The 25,584-nt window shown below is 40.5% G+C and overlaps 2 protein-coding genes across 2 annotated transcripts in view; one reads left to right on the forward strand and one right to left on the reverse strand.

Moving 5' to 3' along the window:
• Nucleotides 1-6,220, forward strand: part of LOC136422061 (serine/threonine-protein phosphatase 6 regulatory subunit 3-A-like) — a 41,459-nt gene extending 35,239 nt beyond the window's left edge. The window contains exons 23-26 of the mRNA XM_066409695.1: nucleotides 361-621; nucleotides 1,630-1,833; nucleotides 2,434-2,592; nucleotides 3,172-6,220. Coding sequence (XP_066265792.1) covers nucleotides 361-621; nucleotides 1,630-1,833; nucleotides 2,434-2,592; nucleotides 3,172-3,241 — 694 coding nt within the window. The 3' untranslated portion in view covers nucleotides 3,242-6,220. The remainder of the gene's footprint in view (nucleotides 1-360; nucleotides 622-1,629; nucleotides 1,834-2,433; nucleotides 2,593-3,171) is intronic.
• A 1,058-nt stretch (nucleotides 6,221-7,278) lies between these two features.
• On the reverse strand, nucleotides 7,279-16,483 carry LOC136422037 (beta-1 adrenergic receptor-like). The gene is made up of 7 exons (XM_066409655.1): nucleotides 16,344-16,483; nucleotides 15,084-15,298; nucleotides 12,616-12,747; nucleotides 11,948-12,114; nucleotides 9,887-10,071; nucleotides 9,229-9,364; nucleotides 7,279-8,816 (listed from the first exon to the last, which is right to left on the reverse strand). The coding sequence occupies exons 1-7, from the start codon at nucleotides 16,397-16,399 to the stop codon at nucleotides 8,616-8,618; spliced, it is 1,092 nt and encodes a 363-aa protein (XP_066265752.1). The 5' UTR covers nucleotides 16,400-16,483; the 3' UTR covers nucleotides 7,279-8,615.
• Between the last annotated feature and the right edge of the window lie 9,101 nt (nucleotides 16,484-25,584).

Here is a 25,584-nt window from a genome sequence, read left to right on the forward strand (position 1 = left end):
TCCTTTGAGAAGCAAACAGTGCATAATCGTGGTGATCATTTACAACTGCAAGTTAATTCAGTGCTTGTTTGTGTGCTTCTGATAAGAACATTTTTCATGAGCCACGGTGCTAGGTTTAAACCTGGCTACATGTGACATCAGGTACGGAAATCAACTTGATCACCTGGCAGTAGGAATCAATAGTTTGAAGTATGATTTCTAGAGTTTGACGTTCAATAACATTAGATTGAAGAGCGTAATATATTTTGTACAAATGTGTGTATTGAATAATGCTATTGTTGAATCTAATCTAGAACTGTTGTGTTTTAGTGCCATTGTTGGCATCAGCACTTTAACAGAGCAAGTTATTTTGTTGAACAGAAATTCCCAACCACTAGCAAATACGGTAGAGGCAATGAGCGTGGACGAAACCCCCCAACAGACGGAGCAGCCCAACAGAACCGGCGTGACGGAGGAAAAGCCCGCCAGCGAGACGAGACCAGCGGAGTCAGGAGAACCGCTTTCTCCGGAGAAGACAGGAGCAGACAGCTCCAGGGAGCAGAGCGCAACAGTCCAGGGGTCGCCCGCCAAAGATGGCAGCAGCTCGTTAAAGCAGGGAAATTCTGACGACAGAGAAACAAGGTAGGGTGTACTGTGTAAAACTGGAAATATTTGCGGTATTTTTTCAAGTGTGCCATTTTATGGTGACCCTTATAAGTGTCACCATGAATTCACCAAGCTGAGAACATTTGCTCCGTCTTCCACTGTTCCAACATTTATATCATACCACTGTTTCAACTGTCAACTTTAAAGGAAAGCTACACAAAAAATTGAAAATCCCTCTATGCTATGCTTAATATATTCCAAAGTCAAATTCTTACTTCAAGTTGTTTCACATAAGTCCGTCATAGTTCTGGTATTTTCCACAGTTTGCAACTTATGCCGTGCTGACGCCTTCTCACCTGATAATTGAATTATATGACGTCAGTGTTTCGAATTTTTCACCTGATGATTGTTTTGTATGACGTCACTGTTTTAAAATTCAATCATCAGGTGAAAAATTCGAAACACTGACGTCATATAATTCAATTATCAGGTGAGAAGGCGTCAGCACGGCATAAGTTGCAAACTGTGGAAAATACCAGAACTATGACGGACTTATGTGAAACAACTTGAAGTAAGAATTTGACTTTGGAATATATTAAGCATAGCATAGAAGGATTTTCAATTTTTTGTGTAGCTTTCCTTTAAAGATGCCACCAACCCTTCACTTTCATTTCATGTCGCTCCATTAGTTAAATTTAGTTTCAAATGGCAATCAAAGGTACATAGACAATCATGAATAGTTTGTGTGCGACAAGTTGTGCGGTGTGATATAAAAGCATGGTCACCAAGATGGAGTGTCATACACAACATAGTTATGCTGTCATGAACAAAACATTTTGATTTACAAATTCAATGAACTGGGACTTCACTGAAAATTTTTGTCTGTACCTTGTTCACTGAACTACAATTTTTGGCATGTGACTTCAAAGTCATGTAACTACAGTGCCAAATAACCTATGTCGCCCAGTCTCTGTTCAAAGTTGGATTGCGGTCGTAGTTATGCTTATTAATCCATATTCACTAACAAGGATTGTTTTTTTCCAGAACAAGTTCTTCCAGCCCCGCCCCTTCTCCCAGTGCCTCACCGACGAAACCGCCCCAGCCAAACACTCCAGCGACAGTCGGGGACAAGGACCAGAGTAACAACAACACTCAGAATCAACAACAACAACAACAACAGCAGGGCACGGAGCAGGGCAGTCCTGGCAACACAAACGACCCAACAGAAGAGCTCAGTCAGAACTTCAAGTTAGTGCTTGTTCTCAGTGTGTTTTTCCTTATAAAATACTTTATTTATCAATGATTTACAACAGATTTGAGAAGATTCAATACCAAAAAGTTGTCTGATATTCATTCTATTCTATCTGAAAACTTCACAACAAGATGAGATGTTGATGATGATATTAAGAGGTGCCAGACTATTCACCAGGAAGCGATCAGAGGAGCAAACCAGACCTAAAATAGAATGTATACCGGGCTAGCATTTTTATGATCTGCAGTTGATTTGAGCAAACACAGCATGCTAAAGGTCCCCAACTGTAAGTTGTGAGCTTTTGAAGTGTTGCATGTTGAAACATATTTAAAAAGAGAATGTAACAATGTATACTTATGCATGTTTGTAAATCATGTCCACCAAACTACATAAAACAAATCCTAAGGATGCTGACAGTTTTTGCTTTCTGCTTTCTTTAGTATCCTCTCATTTGCTGTGACGAAAGAAGAAGGAGAGGAGCCTAAAACAGCCTCGCCCCACGATTCACCCAAAACAGACAACAGCAATATGGTTCATACTGAGATATAAAAGGAAAACAAAGGATTGTAACACTTTTCTTTCTCTGCTTTCTTCAGTATCCTCTCATCTGGTGTGACGAAGAAAGAAGGGGAAGAGCCCAAAACAGCCCCACCCCCCGGTTCACCCAAAACAGACAACAGCCATGTCAACCAGGCGGACCCCGCGACGACCGAGAACTCTGTGGAGATGAAGATTGGGGCAATGGAAACAATGAGGTACACGTCCGTACATTTTTAACCCTTTTACATCTTTGACCCTTTTACATTTTCAACCCTTTTAACGGTAGAAGAAAAACAACATACACATTGTATGATGAGAGCTTGTAGAGATACTGTAAGGAGTACTGATGTAGTAGCTGTGATGTGCAAATGTAAATATCCATCATTTTTTATTTGCTTCTAGTTAGTCCAAAATGTGGAGAAGTTCATCTTTGGGCAAAAACTTGCAATACCCTTATTATCGTCCATTTTTCGTTCAAGCTAACATTGTGGAACTCGTGTTTTCTACTCCATTTACGTTTAGAATCCCACTTTTCTCAGTGCAATATAAAAACATTGGTGTTATGGTATGGTAGGGAGAAAATGAAGTGTTTGCGGTGGTTTTGAGTTAGAGTTTAAAACATTAGTAGTGATACAGTCACCCAATGGAATGGCTTTTCACGGTGGTTTAAAGTTTGCGGTTTGCAAGTTCACCACAAAAACCACGAACATAAAACCACCGCAAACATTTCTGCATTTACAGTAATAAGTTTAATGAATGTTCATTTCACTTCTTTTTTCTTGTTTTCTGTACAGGCCAGAAGGAACGAAGTCTCCCGTGGAGACCTTAGTTCCTGCCACCGGTGCTGCTAACGGCCCCGTTTGACTCCAACCGCCCGCCCTGCCACCTTCAAAGGACCAGGCTCTATTTTTCTAGATGATGAGTACGCTGTATGTAGAGACAATTGAGAGAAACAAAAACAGAAACAGTGGATAAGTAGCACTCTTTCTTCACTTCCGACTTATTTTCAGCATTGCTGCTATTGTTGGACAGGGAACGTACGTTATATATGGGAGGGGGGAGCACGTGGGTGGCGAAACAAACCCCACTGGTCACCGCCGGTACACAATAGGACCCCCTCATCTCTGCAGAAGTATCTCCGTGTACTGTAGGACTCGTTGCCTTTGTCGCTCTTCCCCCTATCAGGAACTTACAAGCAAGCAGCCACTTCGTCGTAGCATGACGTGTCCACACGGTTGTTGGGCCCGACGCTCGAAAAAGCGTCAAGCCCAAGTAGCCATATGGATAAAGGTGCTGGCATTCGTGTACAGGTTGAAATCAAACAAGCAAGCAGGCACTTTGTCGTACCATGACGTATCAACCCGGTTGTTCAAGGGTTCGATGCTCGGAAAAGCATCGTGCCCAAGTAGGGCCCGGTACAGATAAATGTGCTGGCATTTGTGTACAGCATGAAATCAAACAAGCAAGCAGACACCTGTCGTACCATGACGTGTCAACCCGGTTGTTCAAAGGTCTGACGCTTGAAAAAGCAGCGACCCAAAGTAGGGCTTCGTATAGAAAAAGGTGCTGGCATTTGTGTACAGGTCAAAATCAAACAGGAAATGCCATACGAAGAAGCAAAACGTTAGACTGTGTCTCAGTGTATGCAGGTTACTACCCTGTGTTCAAAAGGTGCTTTGTGTCTTCGTCGAATGTGCTATTCAAGTCTCCCTCTCTCTTTCTGATATGCAATGGCTTACTACCGCGTGCTATACGTCTCTGTGTACCTCCTGCAGAAGTGTTAGTCGTCATTTGTGACATCTTTTCTGGATAGGATATAAATGATTGGTACATTTTTATTAGCTTCTTTAGGAAAGCCGGAGACTATATTCCCTTTGTGGGGTTGAATCTTGAGAGGGGGGGTGGGCAAAAGCTGAACGTATTTGTGAGAGCACTGTAGAAACAAACTTCGTGAGAAAACACAGCTGGAAGTGTCCTTCATGACAGACATCCTTGTAATTAATTGTATGTCGACGTGCTTGTAGTAAGTTGCTTGCTAGCGTAAAGCTTCTCAATGAAACCAAAGTGCGGTGCTTGTGTGAACTGTCTGTTGACACGTTGCATGCTCTAACTTTCGTAAAGCTAACATACTTGTATGCAAATGTAGGTTCAATACTACGAGTTTGAACAGTCAAATTCTTGTTTTGTGCTTGTGTCCCGCTCATCAAATTGCACCATGCAACTCACTAACACCGTTGTGCACCAATCTGCTGCTGTTGCAATTCAGCACATTTGACAACTGCCCTATAGGTGGACAAACCTGCATGTGGTCAACGCTCTTCTCTGGAGTACATGGCCCACAACAAGGGCTTTCGTTACACTGTGCTGCTCCCGACAAATTTTTCTCAAAAGTTTTATCTTTGACACTCAAAACACCATTAGAAATTTCCCATGTAAACTTGCCATAGTCACTAGCATTACTTACATTTACTGTCTTCGTGTGTTCTTAAATGGGTAAAGCTTTTACATGTTCGCAACGGCACTACGAAAAGAGCCGTCTACTTCCACTGTACATGCCCACCCCTCTTCACAGGGATAGATTCATGAATAAGATAATGGTATATATAACCTAAGGGGCTGTTTATGTGCAGTGCATTGCAATTTTCAGGGCGCTACCCAGTTCTTCAGTGTCTCATCGACTTATGCTGTATACTTCTTAATCGAGCCGCTAGCAGTACGATATATACAGTTGTATCCTGGTCTGGAATACATTAATTTAATTTTCAGAAATGTGTCTCTTTCTGGTCAGAACGAAGACAACGATGATTAAGGTTATGTATATTATATCTCTGATGATTTAACATATGCCGACAGGCAAATTAATTGATGAGTGCAAAGAAGAAGATGTTGGATTTTTAAGTATTCCACTTAATGTTTGTTATGTTGTTGTAAATGTTGCTGTTTGTTTGAACGAGGGGAGAGCGCTCGAATCGCGAGTGTTTAAGGGATGTGAATGATTATTCTTTGAGTTTAGCCTGTCATTATATAGTCATGGATGTGTTGAGCATTGACATGTGTTTAAAAAAGTGCCACCAAATTTATTATTCTCGTACATTTTAGTCTTTCCTTTGTCGTATAGTACATGTAGCATGCACTTTTCCGTTGCTTTTCTCCATTTGCGAAAGCAACCAAAATTTTTACAAGTGCCCCGTTAGATGCAGCTACAACTCTTGTACCTCTCTATTCACAATTGCAAAAAGTCTGCCTTAAAGAATATAAAGTACCGACACTTGTGTCATCCTTGAGCCAAGAATCGTTATCTGATGTTGTGTGAATGGATGTCTTACCCCATGGAAAATAAATAAATAAATAAATAAACCTTAGAAACAAACGTACAGGAAAGACTGGGAAGAAGTATAGATATTAAAAAACGACTGCTCAATGTTCATTCCAACTGTTTATTGCCAAATGTAGAATTTGACTCCAGTAACTCGAAAAAAGTTCACTTATTCGTTCAATTTGGTGCCTGACGATTTGAGGACAAACTTGGTATTCCTGATACTGTACAAAGAAACTTGGCATGAATTTATTTGGTGTCAAAAACTACATTGCAGTAAAGCTATTGGAATGAACATTGACTCTTGGAATGGTAAATAAAAGAGCCATAAGAGTATTTTCTGTGTGAAGTTAGGTCCAATACGTTGTTGTACAGCCACCAACAGGAAGAGTCCCTATTCTTGCAAAATGCTGAGTACAGTGTCTTTGTATGAGGTTTTTATTATTTCTCTGTTACAGTTGTTTCTTGAAATGAGAGATTTGAGACCGAATATTTGTAGGAGTGATATTAAAGAGTAACAATGCTCAGTGTCTGTCTTCTGTGGTGTTTTTGCCTCAAAGTCTATAGCCCAATTAATTCCCAGACATTTTGAAATAAGAAATTAGCAGGTCAATATTAACAAGATTGGCAATGAAAAAAAGACATTGCCATTCGATGACATAGATGAAGTAGGTTCTTTAAATCCGATGATTTTAATCAATTCCGGGTACATAACAAATCTTGCATCATTAGAACAATTATATATTATTATGATAAGTTATTTCAAGGAGACAATGAAGTACAACGCCATGTGTAAAAGTCAATTATCAAAAACTGCAACTGACATAGTTCTCAATGAATGATACAGTAAAAAGGTATTCTCCAAGCAGATCTATCGGTGACAAAGCAGTATCCAAAGGGGCCTTTTGATACTGCCTTGCCACCGAAAAATCTGCTTGGAGATTACAATAAAGGGCAATAGCTCTCACGTAATTAACGGTTTTCTCGCCAAACCGCTCCGAATCGTTTTTGACTTAGAACAGCTTATTAGGCCGTTCTACGTCGTTTCCAATGCAAATCCGCCGTTTTCCCGCAAAGAAATTTCGAGGTGAGGAAGTATAGCCCGCCACACTAGCTTGCCAGTTAAAGCTGGAAGTTCGCAGGTAATGTTGAATCTGTACATGTAATCACAATCTCGTAATTGCAACACTATGCATATGCAAATTTATGCAAATATATTATGTATGCGCATTTCTTCGTCAGACCTTTCCAAGTTCAACCAATATAGCGATTCTGACGTCACAGGCAAACAACCAATAGGAAGAACAGGCATTATATCAATGATGACACTAGAATGATAGATACAAATTTATGTTAATAGGTCTTACTACGTGCAGTTGTTTCATTTAATTCTCTACAATTTACATACATAGTATTAGCAACATCTAAGGTGCAACTTTATGTTTCTTCAAACGGAAATCTAATTTTGACGTCAATATCAGGCATATGTATATTGTATTGAGAAAGAAGCAAAGCAATCATTTATAGTTATTCATTTCTTATTTACATTTGCCTTCAAGTTAACTTTTGTAGAGTTGTTTGTTAAAGAGTTGAGTTCTACCCGCAGTTTTGATCCAAATACACCTACAAGTAATACAGGTATGTACATATACGTAGTATAGACTAAAGAATATTACCCATGACGTGTATATACAATTGAGATATTTACAAAGCTTTCAGGGCACCTATAGTACTTCGTTTCAAACATTATATTACAAAAATATATACAATTTAGTTTAATTACTCAATTTGGCAATACCATACATGTATCCTCGATTCGATGGGATATGTTTACTGACGGTGACGAATAATTTTGGCAAAAATCATACATTTCTTTTTGTACAATTTTGGTACTTGATTCAGAAATGTACTTCGTAATCTAGCACTTTGTACGCAAGGTAAACTTCTTTGTGCTTGTCCCCAACACTTCGCTAGGAGGAGCTCTTAGACAAATTGCTAACCAGGATTGGGACCATTAATAGTTAAAAACTACATGCTTATTTAGAAACCTATGCAGAAATCATTCTTAGATATTTACAGTTGTCGATGCAAAATTTCTTGTTGTGTATCGTCATTAAATCTTTATGTAGAGACTTTTTTCTACTCCATATTTGTTTTCCCTTCGTTGAACATCCAGGTTAAACGATACACATTACAAAAGTTACTCTAGAAACGGGATTTTATGAACGGCCGGACATTTGAGATGTCATCCACTATTTTTCGTCAGTACGAAGTAGCTAGTATTCACTATCTTTCATCCACTACTTTACTCATGTCACTGACGAAAGGTAGTGGATGTAGCCTCCTTCGCAGGCCTTCTAGGTGCGGCCTCCACATCGACCTCCCCGAACATTTAAGAACCTGGCTCTTATTGAGAATTGCAAATTAGCGCTCCCCCAAAAAATAAATGCCTTCACACCTGGAAGGTCTGTGAATGAGGCTATAGCGCTAGTGGGTGATACCTGAAACGTCTGGCCGTTTACAAAATCTATCCAGTTAGGGCTCATCGAACATCCCTTAACAGAGACGGGGGCCGATACCGACTGCCGGGCACCTTTGACCTGTTGCTGACGTCACCCTTCCGCTCAGGTCAAGTGACGTAGGCTTCGGGTCAAATCAACTTGAGAAGGATCATAGGACTGGTCGAAACCTTGTCGGTAAGCGCTCTAATTTATGTACGGAAATAGCGTGTAGATTTATTACTAAAACTATACATTTATTCATGTATTGGTTTGGCTGTTCAGCCAGGGCTACCCAGCTAGTCTGTTGCTATCACAAAGGGCTAGTCCTGCTGACAAAGACATGGACAGCATAACGAGCTATATAATAATAACAATACATTTTATGTACACATACATAAAAACTATCAGTGTTGTTTGTTCGCTAACAGTCGGAGACCGTGTCCCGGGCGCCCAGGTGGATGTCCTCGGGCGCCTCCCCCACCCTGCCCCGCTTCCTGCAGCAGAACATCGCCCGGGACGAGCACGTGTAGATGGCGGGGTCCAGGATGGTCCGCGCGGTCACCAGAACCATGTGCAGCTGCAGTATGAAGGAGTCGCTAGAGGCGCTGTCCTCCGTCCACGCCTGAAACATCGTAAGTGAAAGGTAAAACAGTTATCCTCATTGGTGAAGCATGATGCTTTGTCAGTAGCTAGAAGTAGTGCAATGCGGCAATGCTAGGGCTCGCGTTTCTTTTTTTAAGCCAACCACACCAGGTCACCCACACTCATCTTGATAAGTGTGTTGGGCTCTAAGTTGCATGCAGAGAGGTTTGACGCTCAGTGAGGCTAACGTTTGAAGGACGTGCACACTCATAGACTGCGCCGCCGGCTCTACGTCACCATTCGAAATGACGAAAGTAATCCCTGACAACATGTCCAAGCTGTGGTATTGCAACAGTTTCTTCTACATGCATATTGACAAAGTATTCTTGACAATATGAATGGTTTGTCCCCATCCCTACTCCACTAAATCATCAGTGGTTTGTCCACCATACCTGCATAACAGGAAGGACGAAGAGCGGCACCCAACACAAGACGAACACCACCACCAGCGCCGCCACCATGTTGGTCTGTCTGATCTCGTACAGAATCCCGCCCGACACCGATCGACTCACCCTGATGGTCCGTACTCTGCTGGGAACGACAAAGGGACAAAAATATCGTCTGATTATGACGTCACGCTACCATGTTGGTCTGTCTGATCTCGTGCAGAATCCCGCCAGAAACCGACCGGCTCACCCTGATGGTCCGCACTCTGGGAACGAGAAGAGGAAAGTATCGTCTGATTATGACGTCACGACACATTTTCTTACCACAAAGTTCCGCACTCTAGGAACGAGAAGGGGAAGAGAGAAAAATCGTTAATTTATGACTTCATGACACTCGTTTTGTCTTGGGTTAATTACATGATTCCGACCGGCTCACCCTGTTGTCTGCACTCTGGGAACGAGAACGGGGAACATGAACGTATGTTTATGACGTCACTGCATTTTTTGGTAGAATTATTGGCTCCTTGTACAGAGCTAATAAGAACAAATATTGAGGCAGTAGAAGACAAATTTACCCACTTATATGATATGTGACTTCCTTGATTCTAATAGTAAAATAGACGAGGCGATGCGACACGTAACGAAATTCGACTAGACTCCGTACCTGGCTACGGGAGACGCTGCTGTTGACGCCTCTGCAGAGGGCTGTGGCTGTGGACTGGAGGGCGGGTTGTTGGGCGACTGGAACCCGCGCGTGCGGATAGCGCCAACCAGGAGCGCGTAGAACACCGCTATAGAGATCAGGGGAGTCGCTACACCAAGAGAAGCGAACACGTAGGAGTAGGCATCCTGAAAATAAGATTGTTACAATATTTCAAATTCCTCTCCTTTTATTCACCCAGTCTTAACAATGTTAGTTCATCTAAGCAAAGTTTAACATATATTGAATTCGTTATCACTTATAAACATATAAAGCCCGCCAACAAAAGAACTGAATACTATGTAGAGTCGCCCGTGGAGTTGCTGTCAACACATAAACATAAAAAGACAAACAAAAACATGTTGCCATAAAGGCACAAACTAAACAAGAGTTCCACGACCTCATCTCTCCATGAACAATCCTATTCATGCAAATGACTTACACATTTGCATGAACAATCCTATTCATGCAAATGACTTACACATTTGCATAATATATGCTTGGTCATAAACACCTTTATCTAACTTACACATGTTGCAATATTGACAGTCCTATAATTATCCAATTAGCTGAATTATGGTGTTTTGCATTAATTATGCAAATCAGGAATTTATTTGCATAATTGGTATCTGTTGATGCTCCACTTTCCATAAACTACATATGTTACATGTATTTGAGTCTGATAATGGAATACACTGCAAATATAGATTTTCCTCATTAGCTATGCAAATTAAGTCCTAATTAACATAATCTGCACTTCATTATGTACATCTCTGTCTAAGCTACCTGTATACTAAATATCATGGAAATCCATCGTTCCTTTGCTGAGTTATTCTCCTTAGAAGATTTTCAAGATAACGCCCCTGCAGTTCCAGAGCAAGCTGCTAGGGGGCCCAAACCCACACCACGTCTTTATTACACCACAAGCTATCTGCCACCAAAAAATCAAGACCATAGCATGTCCAGGTCAAGAGATACAAAAATGGAATTTCTGCTGCAGTACCAAGGTCACATACCAGGGGGCCCAAAATCAACCTTGAATTTCGGCTTCACAACACCTGCCCACATACCAAATATCATCGTAATCCATCAAGCGGTTCTTGAGTTATGCTGACTACAGTAGTCCGGAAACACAAACAGACAGACAAACAAACACACAGACACACCCAAAACTATATCTCCATTTTTCATGGAGATAAATATATACAATCCAGTACTAACGTCTATTTTATATTTCATGATTACCGGTACCCCGGATACCATCCTGGCTAGATGCACGTTACCTCTAATAATCTCTTTTACTCAAGCAACTGAATATATTTTCCTAAATCTATTCAGTTGCTTTTAGTACCTGCTCATAGTACCAAGGCTTACCATTCCCTAGCCTATAAAAAAAGTTGAAGAAATAGACCAAATTTTCACCGTGACTTGCAATTCATTTCCAATTTAGACCAAAGTGATTTTGTTTGAAGACAGCATACGTGCATAACATGGGCAATCTATTCCACGGTTTATGAGCAATGACATTTTGACTTTTTTCATTTTGCTGTCGCCTACACAGAAAAGGTGCACGATCGATAAAATCAGGCTACCTTGAACTGTCCCAGTACCATCGCGAGAACGCTATGTGCATACTAGTACGCGAGACTTCGGGTGATTAGCCTGGCTGGTGAATTGTTCATATTCATTAAGAATCAGTGACAAAGTCAACTGTCAATAAAAGTATACACCTTTTGTACCCTTGACCAGCAGGTTACCTTGGTTGCAACCTGTTGTCAGGCATGTATAGAAGCTGTCGTTTAGTAGTTACAATAGTATTCTTCTACATTGTTGTCTATTCGTTCATACTTGTACATAATGATATTTCCAATATGAAGTCAAGGGTAACGAAAATCCAATTCAGTATATGTGGTACTGTTGAAATAAGTTATGCAAAACTTGAGTGCAATGTCAGGTCCTCAATGTGTGCCCAACAGCGAAGTAAAACAAATATATGTATTTATAGGATCGACGAAACCGTGTTACCTTGTCGTCTCCCAACTCTGGGAACCAGCAGTCCGTGATGTAGACCGGCGCGGGTTCGGTCGAGTTCCCCATGTCAAGTAGATAGCTCTTGCCGCTCACGACGTCATACAGACACAGCATACACGACACGAACCATACAAGCACCAGCATCGATCCAGTCTGGCAGCCTGCAGGTGGAAATGCATACAGTTTTGAGGGTGAAGGTGCAATGTCGCGGTAGTGAGGTCTACTGATTTTAAGATTATGAATCCTCCATGTAAAAGGTTGAAGGTGTCAGTTTAGGAGCAAATTGCAGTGAAGATATTGATACTCACTGTATAAATAGGAGTTCACATCACCTTCACCAGGTTATGTTTTCGGTGCAATTTGTAGCCATTGGGTTGGTTTGTAGGCTGGTTGGTATGTTTGCTTGTTTGTTTGTTTAATGGTTGGTTGGTTGGTTGGTTGGTTGGTTGACTGGCCATTGAGTTTTTTGTGATAATCAAGTCTGCAAACTTTGCTCATCTTATGTCATGGATGTCTAGAATTACGTGTCTAGGTTTAAACTCCCTGGTTTAACCGTCCAACATAGTGGACATTACCTACGTCATAGTCACGTGAGTGCAAACACCTCATGCACATCCCCACCCCACTGCACGTGACGTAACACACAAAGTATCAACACGAACCTGTGAGTTTGGGCTTGTTGAACTTGGCTGTTGAGCGGTACCGTTCATACGCCATCGCCAGCATGGTGAAGACTGAGTTGGTCAGACACAGTTTAGGGAGAACCATGCACAACTTGCAGCCGAAAAGCCCTCCTATAGAAAAGATAAGGAGACAAGAAAGACAAAGTCAGTGATATTTGTTTGCATGGTTTTTGATTGCGAGTATTTGTAGTTTGTAGAAGAAAGACAAAGTCAGTAATATTTGTTTGCATGGTTTGTGATTGCAAATCGTTGTACTTTGTACACATTATATGCCTTGTGTGATCAGTCATATGGCACAAAGAACGCAAACGCAAAAGGAAGGCTTAAAACGGTAGTGGAAAACTTAAACGGATAAATTTTACAATTTTTTATGATAAAGACTATAGAATCAATAGGCAGCACTCAGGATAGGACTATTTCGTTTCAAATGTAGGGGTTACCTTTTACATTGACCGGATGGCAAGTCTTAAAGTTTACTAAAAGCTTTGATAGAATGTCTTATTTACGTGCTGTCTCATTTGCTTGCATCTGTATTTCATTAGCGTTATGAATTTCCCTTTTCTCCCTTTTCTTCTGCATTCGTGTAGTATTTTTTCTATGCATACATTCTCATTTTCCTCCCTTCCCCCAACACCTATCTTTCCTTCCTACGACGCCACCTTTCGTTTGATTTGATGACATGATTAAAGAAGGTGCATTAGAAAAACACTTTACTTAATGGCGTAGCTCTTACAAGCAGTCAGACAAGTAATATCTTCCCTTATCTAGATAGACGTACAAGATTATCCCTAAGTAATTTCGTGTTACTTACGCCCACGCATTACCAAGCATTAACCGGGGAGAAAGAAATCAAATCCCTTAGAAAAATAACTCTCTAGAGGATAGCCTGTTAATGTGTTGTTAAAGCAATCCCACATTAACGTCACTGAAACGTTTGGATGATTGCTATATGGATTCTAAAGCTAATAGCCATCGACCCACTGCTGACGTTACTCTTATGGTGATATTGATAGTCGTTTTGATCGGCGGCCAAGATCAGGAACGAGTGGAAAACTAATAATAATCGTTTCAGCACCAAGGACAGTGATTTTTTTCTACTTGATAGCGGGTTTTCCGTTCGATCTTCCCATATTCAGCTCTTCCAATTTACATGTCATGACGGTTGTGAGCATTATCACTGTTGTTATAATCTAGTGTTGCTTTTGTTATTTTCATTATTTGTTATGATTTTCTTTATTCTATGGCACGTTACTGTATATTAGATAAGTAATTATACGCTTGGTGCATATTGTTGTAATTGAGAAGCCAGACATACAAGGTATCACCGATGTTCCTGTTGCTTACTCCTTACAGATCTTATACTGTAAAGTTCCATGATTTTATAAATACAGTCTATTTCTCCATTTTGATTTAGAGGGAGCGGTGGTAGGCGTAATTTTCTTTTGAGTAACAATGTTGACACTGACTGTATGAACGTCTGTCATTCCTACACATCGTTGTCTACCATAAAGAATGACATGTATTATCTACATCATCTTCAGCGGTTGTCACAATGTTTGTACATATATCTTCTACAGCGTCGCTGGGTCTGAATGATGTCGCTATCACGTAGATGGCGCGTTAATGGATAACGTTTCAAGTTGAAGCTCTCGTTCTAAGCCGCAGGGTTCATTTACTGTAGATGGTGACATCGCTCAAGGCTGTCCTTACAATCCATAACTCAATACCAGATACGAAAGTCGATTCTTTCCCTAGGTAAAGCAGTCGATTTCACTTTGATCAAGACATTTCTTTAGATTACGGCTGCTCACGGTAATGGTCCTTAATTAAAACGAGCGTATCTATCACTTTCGGACGGTTACGCGCTTCGGCTCTTTACAGCCACGGGGAGCCAGGATGGAGTGGGTTGATTGATTCTCACAGTGTTAACAATACTTTACAAATCTCTCATGTGTACGGCACATACATCTAACGGAACATTCTTTCATCCAACGTGTTAACCTTGGATGAGTTAGTTAGATGTCTCCGTTTATGATAGAGATGTAGCGTAAAGTCGTTTATGAGTCGCGATGTCTTTGCACGTTGTATTATCCCTCCTATCAAGAAAACGTAAATGGCAGTAAATGGTAAAGTGCCTTGCCACAAGACAGTTCGGTGGATCCAAGTACAAAACTTTAAGTTGTACTATCTGTATTCTTATCTGTATAGCCGACATAACTATCCTTTGGCGTAACACAGGTACGCGGCGTGGCAGCAGTTGGTTATATTACACTGAATGACCTGTCACACCTAACCTTTGCACATCTAGCAGCAAACGGTGTTTAAAGCTATCTAGTGAGGATGCGTCTACAGTACTTGTTGGCAACGAGTTCTACTGCATAATAGTTCATGAGAACTCGAAGGCATGAAAGGTTTCTCCATAGAAAGTGTTTAGAAGCGCCACCTACCGAATACTCCGGTGCCCCGCAGCAGGTACCTCGCCAGCCTGATGGGGACGGTGACCCCAGCGAAGGTCAGGTCAACGAACGACAGGTTACCCATGAACCAATCAGAGGGCACGTTGCGCGCATGCGCACAGATGATCACCAAGCAGATAGCTAGGTTAGACAGGGCTCCAATCGATGACGTCACAGTCAGAATCACGGTCAAGGTCATGCTTGGACTGCAAAGATAATGTCATATAAAATCTTTGAGATGTATTACTTTTATAAAGGATAATCCATTTTAACGTCTTGGGAGGTGGGGTTTAAATGTTAGTGATGTATACTGGTGACGTTTGCTGATAAAGATGTCAAAAGGTCCAAATCCATTCGTTTGCACGTACTGAGTGTATGTCATTGTCTAGATAAGGCACACTGACTTTGGCACTTGGCATGAGTTATGGGTTAAGCCGCTATCGCAGTAAAGCATTCCACCTCAGAACGAGTAAGCGTGAAAGGCGAAAGAACAAGAATGCAAAACGTTTGAGCAAGACTTGGGTGCAATAGTTTCAACATCTTTCTTCATATTTAACATTACATTCGCGCGGATATGCACAGTTACACTGTCTTTTTCTGTTCATCTGTATTTCTGTGTGTAGAATGTAGCTGCAACTTTTTCTTTCTTATGACATAGCGCTGGTGCATTTCAGCATGCACTAAACGTCTGCTAGGTAGATTGTATAGGTCTAAATGAAGGCCCCGATGTTAGTGTATTCAGGGCGAGAGTTCCCTCTGCTTGCTCCAACGACCTCAAATGAAGTTTACCGGTCACTTATCAAAATATACTATCTCAATCCACTGGGGATACAAACTAAACACAGTGCAACGGGTAGAATACAGTATTGCAGAGCGGTTTGGCTACAAAGGGTATACATTTGAAGATCTGGGTTTCCGTTCGAATATGCCAAGTTGAACTGTGTTTTCGACAAACATTTTATTCTGATTACCCAGTGCGAGGGGACGTTTTGATGTGAAGAAAAGTTTCAGTTGATATAGATATATATATATGAATGCTATTTAGACGCAATTAAGACACATGTCCAAGTTTTGAAACTGCTGTTTTTAGATTTCATTCTGTAAACCTCGTTATAGATAAAGTTATTGACTGCACGTCTTGTTGGATGGGACTAAAACTGTCAGAATTGTCTTCAAAACTGTTTTGCTGTTCCTTCTATCTCGTATGGAAGATTCAAATACACAAATAAGCAACAATGATGTCATACGTACGTCAGCGTGTCTTCGTCCTCGTCCGTGGAGGCTGTCGCGCTCACGGTGTCGTCCATGTTCACTGGACCTGCGCACTACACTGTCATAAATCACTGTCGTAAATCACCTCTGGGCTGATCGTTGTGAGCGTCCCCAACTTTCCTGTCAAGGGAAATTGCAAGTAAACTGTTACAAAAAACGATTCTCAAAAGAACATACATTTCACTTTTCAAAGGGTCATTGTATAACAAATATCAATTGTACGGAGAAAGACGCTGAGAAATATCGAAAAGCACTATTGAATTGTTAGATTGATGGAAGCCCAGGGCAATTTCCTACTTCGCCCCTTTAGTGTAATCTTTGATGAATCAGCTGTGTTAAAAGTCTCCACTAGTCTCCACCAGACTAACTACACTGGCTAAAAGTAAGATTTAGCCAAATAGAATAATATTCAGGGGAGTTGAGCCACCATAGGGTATCGTTTGCCCGCGCGTCCGTACGTCCGAAGGAGTGCCTGGTGGAGGCTACTTTACACCAGCGTTGCTTACAGTAGGTTGCCAGGGAATGACAACGTAAGCCGCATATAATTTTCCGACAACGCTGTACAAATTCAGGGTGTTTCTCCCCCTGCAGGTGATGTGTAATAATGAATAAACCAACCCGTATATCGAGCAGATGACACATGATTCAGGTCGTCCCACATGCCACCTGCGCCCCGCTCACAGTTCACACTACCGTGAAAACGTCTGGTGAAGACTATTAATATCGTGTCCCCGACGTGACACCCATCGATTAACATTTATAGATCTCGGCACCTCGCTGTACCGCTGATATTTAAAACAACACGACACCTGCTTCCTGTTCGGCATAATATTCTCAGGACGGAAACCGACGAGAGTCCAAAATCATTGAAATCGTTTAAAGATCAATAAACTTGTTGGAAGATCTTGATGATAATGAGAAGATCTTTGAGTGATCGTTGCGGGACCGTGGAATCTTTGAGAGACTTCGACCCTGGAGATAATTGAAATATCATTGGGACACTTTTGAAAGTTGGAAAATCACTGGGAGATCATCACAAGACCTTGTAGATCATTAAGATCATTGACAGATCTTGAGATCATGTAAAGATTTTAGAGAGATCTTTGAAAAATCTTTGAAATTATCGAGCAATCATTGAAAGGTCCTGGAGATCATTGGAGGACCTTAAAGATCATTGAAAAATCATTAAAAGATTATCTTAAATCTTTGAAATATTATTGTGAGGTCTTGGGAAGACCTTGGAAACACTGGAGACCATTGAAAAATCATTGAAAGACCTTAGAAATCATTGAAATATCATTGAGAAATCGTTGAAAGGCCATGGAAATCATTGAGCGATCTAGGATATCATTGGTCTTGCCTCTATGGAAGCCCGACATTAGGTTCAGGTAGGTGTATGCCACAAGCTCTTCACAATCCAAAATTTCATCAAGAAAGTGTCATAAGACGTCATCACCTGAACGTTCTTGAACGATGTTTCTTTCAACAATTACTCAAATGCTTCCTACTTGCAATCGCAAAGGCTGGCTTTTGCAAAGTGGACAGCGTTTCTATCATAGGATCAAACTGGAAAAGTCTCAATTTCACGGGCCATTTTACGGCTTAGACAGAAATGGCAGGTTAAAAGATAAAGCTATGTATAATGCACGTTTCGAAGGTTAACGACGCGAGAAATGTGCTCATAATGGTCAACGGGTTATCTGGATCCATTTTTGGATCATGATCATAAAGTTGCTTTTGGAAGGACCTGCAATAAATACGATGGGGCTTTTGTTTATGAACTCCCTTGTCCATTTCTAAGTCATCTCGTCTGAACGCCTCATTTAGCATCAAACTGTCGTTTAACGATACATATTCTTTGCCACTCTAAATCAAAAGTAGCTTCACCTTTTTTCAACCACAAAGAGAAAAGGAACAAGATAAATAATTTGTTTAATTCATCCCGTATTCTCTTTGAGCCATCTTTTCATTGCTGTGCAATGTCTCATTTAACGACGAACTAGCGTTTTACGATACATATTTTTACCACTCTAAATCAAAAGTAAGTAGCCTCAACCTTTTTCAACCGCAATTGGGTTGAATACCTGAATCTGGAAATGAAGATGAAAATCAATTTTTTGTTCCTGGCACTAGGGTGGTAACCTCACTGCGGCCGCACTGTGACCCAAAATTTGATAGAGCCATCAACCAATTTCACAGATAAGAATTAGAAGCTTTTGAGGATTTCTGTGTTTTGTCGTCTTTTTAGTAATACTTTTGTATTTTGCATGATATTCTGATTATGAATTAAAGGGTTACACAAATCCAATTTAGATCGCAGCGAGATCACGGCACAATCGCCGTCTAGTAGAATGGGGGGCTTCCTGTATTCCTTCATGAAACATCTCTTGTCAACGTCTCATTCAACAACAAACTACCGTTTTACGGTTCACACTTTTCAAAAGTAGTCTCAGCTTTTCTCAACCACAACTGGGTCAAACTTGAATCTGGGACATGATTAATGGTATGAAAATAATAGACCCTTTGTTTAGCGTCTCTTGTATGTATTCCTTTATGAAACATCTATTGGCAATGTCTCACTTAACAGCAAAGTACCGTTATACGATACACATTTTACCATTGTAAATCAAAAGAAGTCTCAGCCTTTTTAAACCGCAATTGGGTCAAACCTGAATCTGAAAAATGAAGTAGATAGATCTTTTGTTTACTGCCTCCCGTATTCCTCTATGAAACATCGCTGGCCAACGTCTCATTTAGTAGCAAACTACCGTTATACGATACACACTTTTTACTCTTTTAAATCAAAATCGGCCTCAGCTGTTCCCAACTACAATGGGGGCGAAACCTCGGCACATCGCTCAAACTCCGTGACCTCTTGTACCACAATTATAGAATATGAAGCTGTGCGTTTCCATCGACAACTATTATTCATGTCCATTCAGCCTCGCAGAAAATAGGTCAACTTGTCTCTCGGCGAGCGGACCATGATTACATTTGTTGACATATGTAGGGCTCAATCACAAGCCTTCATTTTTCACACCGCGAAGTACTATTTACAACAGACCCCACACTGATTGTATTTTCGTTGAATGATCGTCCATTTTTTTCTCATCTCATCTCTTTCTCGATCTTAAGATTTTATGGCGCTGTGGAAAATAACGATTCAATAATTCATTATAGCCGCATCTGGCACATAAGCGGCTAGGTTTCCGGCGCCTGACCCCAATTGGTAGGGCACGGAACCTGATGACTTGATAGAATCGCTGCATTTATTCAGGTGTAAAGACATTGTGGGCGAGTAAAAGGCCTGTCTGCACATGCATATATATGAACTGCAAAAGAACAGAATCTATCATTTTGAAGTATGGATACATAATCATACAAGGGGGTATGTCTCTGTAGCTCAATTGGTAGGACAGAGAACGTCATGACTTGTTAGAATCGCTGCACTTACCATGCACAGGTGTAAAGATATAGTGGGCGAGTATGAAGGACCTCCCTAGCACTTTTGCCTGCTTTCACATGCATATCTATGAGATGCAGAAGAACAGAATCTATCATTTTGAATACTATTCGTATTCAATTGCCAAAAGTAAATCAAAGTTAATTGCGCGGAAGTATCAGCTTTTTGTAGTGTCATTCTTCATCAGTTTTAACTCAGTTACCTCAGTTTGCATTGGGACCATGTAAGGTAAGTTTGATCAAGGTTCTGGAGGTTTAATTCAATTACCTTAGAAACGGCCTTACAACGTTGAACGAATACCACATTGCTCGGAGAACATACCACCTTTCGGAAGTGTCATGGGAACAATGAGTCAAATGTGGTTGGTAGTTTGTAGCGGCCCCCGTCCCGGCTCAATATGATGCAAAAACTAGACAAAACCGTCCATCGTAAAACATATCTGTTCCCATATTTCTACTACACCTAAACCCGAGGTGAAGTTGAATGCATTTCTAAATACATTCAACTTCACGTTGGGTAACATTCAAATGTAAACTACAGTACCTTGCACTTATCAATTTGGACCATGTTTTTTGGCTTGTACTATACTGAGCCTAGTTGGGTAGAAATGTGCAATAAATGTCTACATTTAATTCAATATGGAGATTGATGAGTCTGGCAGAGACGTGTTTCTTTAAGTCTCGCAGGAAAAAAAATCTTGTTCAGAGATCATCAATCTAGTCCAACAACAAAGAATGACAGATTCTTTTTTTAACCGCCCGCTATTTGAACAGATGATAAAAAGTATATCATACGACATCCCATTGAAGCTGACATGCCACCAGAGACTTGTAATAAGGTTCGGTAATGCATTAAGAAAACATGCTTGTCTCGGGGCATGTCTGAATCGTATGATCACGCCCGCGAATCATGGGATCATGCCATTAGACGTCTCTACGGATTTCAAGGGCGCCGCTCTTACGTTATTTTGGGAACTTCGAACCGACGAGCCATCCCTTAGTCTGGCTCAGTAGCCGGCCATTCCTTGTAGAACGTTACATACAGGATACTCTAACAGTGCATCAGCTATTTCTGTATGACTTAATGTATTGCAGTACATTCCATGGCACCGTGTAAGCTTTTGCTGCATCATCTTTAAGCTTTTTCAGATAAGATGGTTTATCGACACGTAAGCTTAGACAAAACTCTTCAGAATTGAATTTTCGTCGAAAAATGTATCTGGTCTGCCATCATTGGCAACAACCTTCTGATATGAATATTACATTGTAGCTTACTAGAAAAAAAGATTGCAACGTATCATTCAACGTTGCGGCCAGACTGCTTCCGTTTTATCGTCTGCATCGCCACAGCTGTGGCAATTCGAAGTCCATTAAGACCATGACCAGTAGTATAGGTTTGAAATTAAAATAACATCCAATCAGAACGGAGATCTTCGGACGTAGCAATGTCCATTAATGAGTGAGATGGTCTCTAGGACATGAGCGATGTTGCTCTTTGCGGAAGGAATTGCATTAGTGCACAGTTAAAGTAAGCTCATTTCTTATAGCCAGTAAATAGATTTGGTTGGGGATATTTGGTAAAAAGGCACTATAGGCCCTCATGGTACGTGATAGACGATGAGTTGGAAAAAATCGATGTGACACAGAATACGCGCCCCGCATACATGTAGTATGTAGCTCTGAAACGTATTATATGAAAGAAGGGCTCTATAAGAAAAAGAAATGAAGAATGTGAGAATGAATGAATGGATGGATGAACGCATAGATAGATGCATTTGGGGAGAAGACAGGAGAATTAGAGAATGAATTGCAACAACTAGAGAGGAAAGATGAAGTGTGGGTCACTTCGAAGACTAATTATAAGACGATGATGTCATCTATATCTTACTCGAATGTCCATTACAACAAAAGAAAGACGTCAAAACCGTACGTGCTGTTGCAGTTCCACAGAAAGTCTCTAGAGGTCATACGATCAACCTTGTCAACTATCTACATACCAAATATGACAAAGATTCATGTAAAACTTCTCAAGTAATTCTGTCCACCCCCACCCCCAAAAATACAAATAAAGGCGACACCGAAAACATAACCTACTTGGAAAGGTTTTTAAAAGCAGAAAAGAAGCTGATTAAACCAAATATCAAAATCACTTTTGTCCAAGCTCATATTCAAAATTTTATCCAGTTGCTTGAGTAACTATTTTTGGCGTATCTTATTACCTGGATATCTAACCTTCATTAACGTATCAAGCTCATAATGGTAATAACCTACAGCACATACGTAACTACAGCTATATATATAACACTCGAAACACAAACATTAGCACGTTAGCATACCCTTCACCATCAATCAATCAACAACGGTACAAAACCGCTATCACGAGTTGCAGACGACAACAGCACAAACTTTGTAACAACCAATGCGCACTATCGACTATAGGAATCTACACTAATTGGCTCCATTATTACAGTAATTACCATCCTGCTGCTACCCTTGTAATTGGGTCGGAATTACAATCGATAACTTCATTACTTCTTTGTCACGACCTAACGCTGGCGTGACGTATTGTGATATATTAGGCTCGACCGGGCGCATCCAAACGCTACGAAGACGTTAGATTGCAAAGCAAATATCCAATTGTTAAATGGAATTGATGATTGGGGCAAATGCAAGGAAAAAAATTGTAAGAAATAAAATAGAGGCTGTAGACAAAAGGTGAAAAACAAGCAAAAAAGCGTTAAACTAAAAAAAGGAACCATTCGATTTGTATGGGTCATATGCAAGTCTATTGTTAATTGATGCAAATTCAATCAATCAAGAAATGAAAATGATTTGTGGAAAAAGGTAACCAATTATAAATAAAAAAACCTTCAAAGAATCTTCAAACTAACAGAAGGAAGCTACTTGTATCATAGTTCTTGTATCGATCGAAAAATCATTTGATATCCACTTTACACTCTATCTATTAAACAAGGCGTGGTGAAACAATCTGAAGCCAGCGGCCCGCGCAAAATTAGCTCGGTATACAGCGAAGTAGGAAGGGTGTCATTGATTGCTGTCAGGATGTTGTTTTCTCGGTTGAAATGACGGAACAACTTGTGTAGGAAGAAGACACGGGCTGATGACACTTTTAATGACTACTTGTACACCGAGAACGGGTTTCGGTACACATTGAAGTACAATAAAGATATCAGATATAACCCCGGTACAAGCTTCCCTTGTCATATTTCCGTATAGTGTATTAAGAATTATCTGCTACATCTTTTTTCAAAGGTCTATATTTATAAGTATAAACACTAGTTCAAGCTAACTTGCAACTGAGACAGTGGGAATAAAACCATGAATTTTGTTTATTAACTTGAAAAAGAAGCCTGACTCAACATGTCATCATAGATTCCATCATATAGATGACAAGTTGTGTAGGAAGAAGACACGGGCTGATGACACTTTTAATGACTACTTGTACACCGATGAACGGTTTTCTGCACAAATTGAAACGAAGTACAATAAAAATGTCAAAGATAATCCTGTACAAGCTGTCCATGTCATTTCGGTGGCTATCTATTATATCAACAGTTTTCTATCATTATACCGAACAGTAAGAACTAGCTAGTCGGTAAGTCTTTTTGAAAGGTCTTCCTTTATAATCAGAAACAATTAGTTAAAGCTAATATTCAACTCAGACAGTGGGAATAAAACCATGAACTTTGTTTATGTACTTAATAGAAGCCCGACTCATCACGTCATCATAGATACAGAAAACATCACCGTAGATTACTCAACTTCACTCCAATGTAATTTGAGCATCTACTGCAGCTGCAGCCGTCTTCTTGTTCAAATGACCAATATATGTTCTCAAATAGTTCATATATGAATATGAACGTCCACCTATCTTGGTAGATAGTATCATGAAGAAGGATTCCAACACAAGAAATAAAACTTACCAAACCTTCTTTGAGGCGTTGAACAGAGACGAGGGCCGATATCGACTTCCAGTGACCTTTGACCTGTTGCTCACGTCACACTTCCGGAAGGAGAAGATTCCTGCGCAATCGGGTTTCAGTTATCCTGAAAAACACAAAAGCATATTTGGTCTTATTTTCTGCGTTGGATTCAACTAAAACCCTTCTGAATTAGTTCATACATTCCTTACTAACAGTCATGTGGAATGGATCCTTAGTTCCAAGAAAAAGTTACCGTTTACAAGACTGAAATGCCTACAAATGTCATTCAGCCCACGCAGTCGCTTAGCACCTCTCCCTACAGTACGTTTTTACCCATGAGTAATCGGAACGAATTCTGCTCCAGGCCTTTTCCTTAAGACAAATTCAATTGCAGGGAAGATTTCGGGGAAAAGAACCCGGAAGACGTGGAAAAGATCGATACTAGACTTTTAAAGCGTCACTAGAATCGGGTCGAGGGACCTCGTTTGAAAGGGCAGAAATTATACTTTAATTCTACCCACCCACGACTAAGCTGTGCTTTAGGCCGGCTCACAAGCGGCTGGGAAATTTGTCATCATCAATCATCATGTTTAAGGACACTTGTTGAAGATAAGGTAAGCTTGTTTCAAACAGAAGCAGCGAAGAACGGTTTGAAAGTGCAGAAGTCATGCCAACTCACTAGTGGCTTCCAAATTTGCCATAATTGTAGAAGATAATAAGGTAAGCTTCTTTCAAACAGGAGCAGAGAAGAACGGTAGCTTGGGATACGAAGCCAACTAAATGGTGGAATTATAAAGGTAGGTACATCCCTATTGGTTCCAAACCTTAGAGAAAGTCGTAAAATGGGGTCCCACATGTGAATGTGCAGACATTATGCCAACTTTCAATCATCATGTCTAAGCTAAGGATACTTGTCGAAGATAAGGTAAGCTTGTTTCAAACAGAAGTAGTGAAGAACGGTAACATAGGACAGGAAAGACAGACCTGGCGTATCCCCGTCTTGTATCAGCCAACGAAAGGATATGTCACCCCGTAAGGGGCGGTATAACCCCGACGGTGCGTAAGTGAGTACACTGATAATGATGAGGACAAGAAACACAATTAGATATAGTGGAAGAATAAAGTTAAGGTGCATCTATTGGTTCCAAACCTTAGAGAAAGTCGTAAAGAGTGGTCCCACATTTCAAAGTGCATATTAAATTATGACAACTTGCTGGTGGCTCCCAAATTTGTCATCATGAATCATCATGTCTAAGGACACTTGTCGAAGATAAGGTAAGCTTTTTGCGAGAGCAGTAGCAAAGTACGGGTGCACATCTTATGGTTGTAACACGGAGGTATAGTAAAGGTACCTTGATCCGTAGAGGCAGTGAGAAAGAGGAAAGGGTTGAGCAAAAGTTGGCAGAATGTACTAGGGAAAAAACTTTCTGTCGAAATCTTTCCACATTCAAGTTCACGAAGGTAAAACGTAAGGAAAGTGTGAAAAATCAGGGCTCTTAGAACATTGTGCCCTATTCCATGCCTCATATTTGTGGTTCATGAGATAACAATAGATTTGACTGCGCACTGACTGTCTTCGCTCTTAAATATAGATACCTATGAGGGCCATGAAATGTCATTGGAACCTTTAGCTTTTACACGATTACAAGAACTCACACGTTACACGGTTAGTTCTGTTACCGAAGCGAAAGTTCTTAATGTGCAACACTCATTGCCTGTTGCTCTGGAACCCAGAAGATATCACCTGTGCAAAGTTGATATAGACGTTGACGTGCCCTTCAGCTGTTATTATAAATAGCAATCACCAAGTCTAA

The sequence above is a fragment of the Branchiostoma lanceolatum genome, chromosome 16, assembly GCF_035083965.1.
Source record: "Branchiostoma lanceolatum isolate klBraLanc5 chromosome 16, klBraLanc5.hap2, whole genome shotgun sequence".
Taxonomy (NCBI): domain Eukaryota; kingdom Metazoa; phylum Chordata; class Leptocardii; order Amphioxiformes; family Branchiostomatidae; genus Branchiostoma; species Branchiostoma lanceolatum.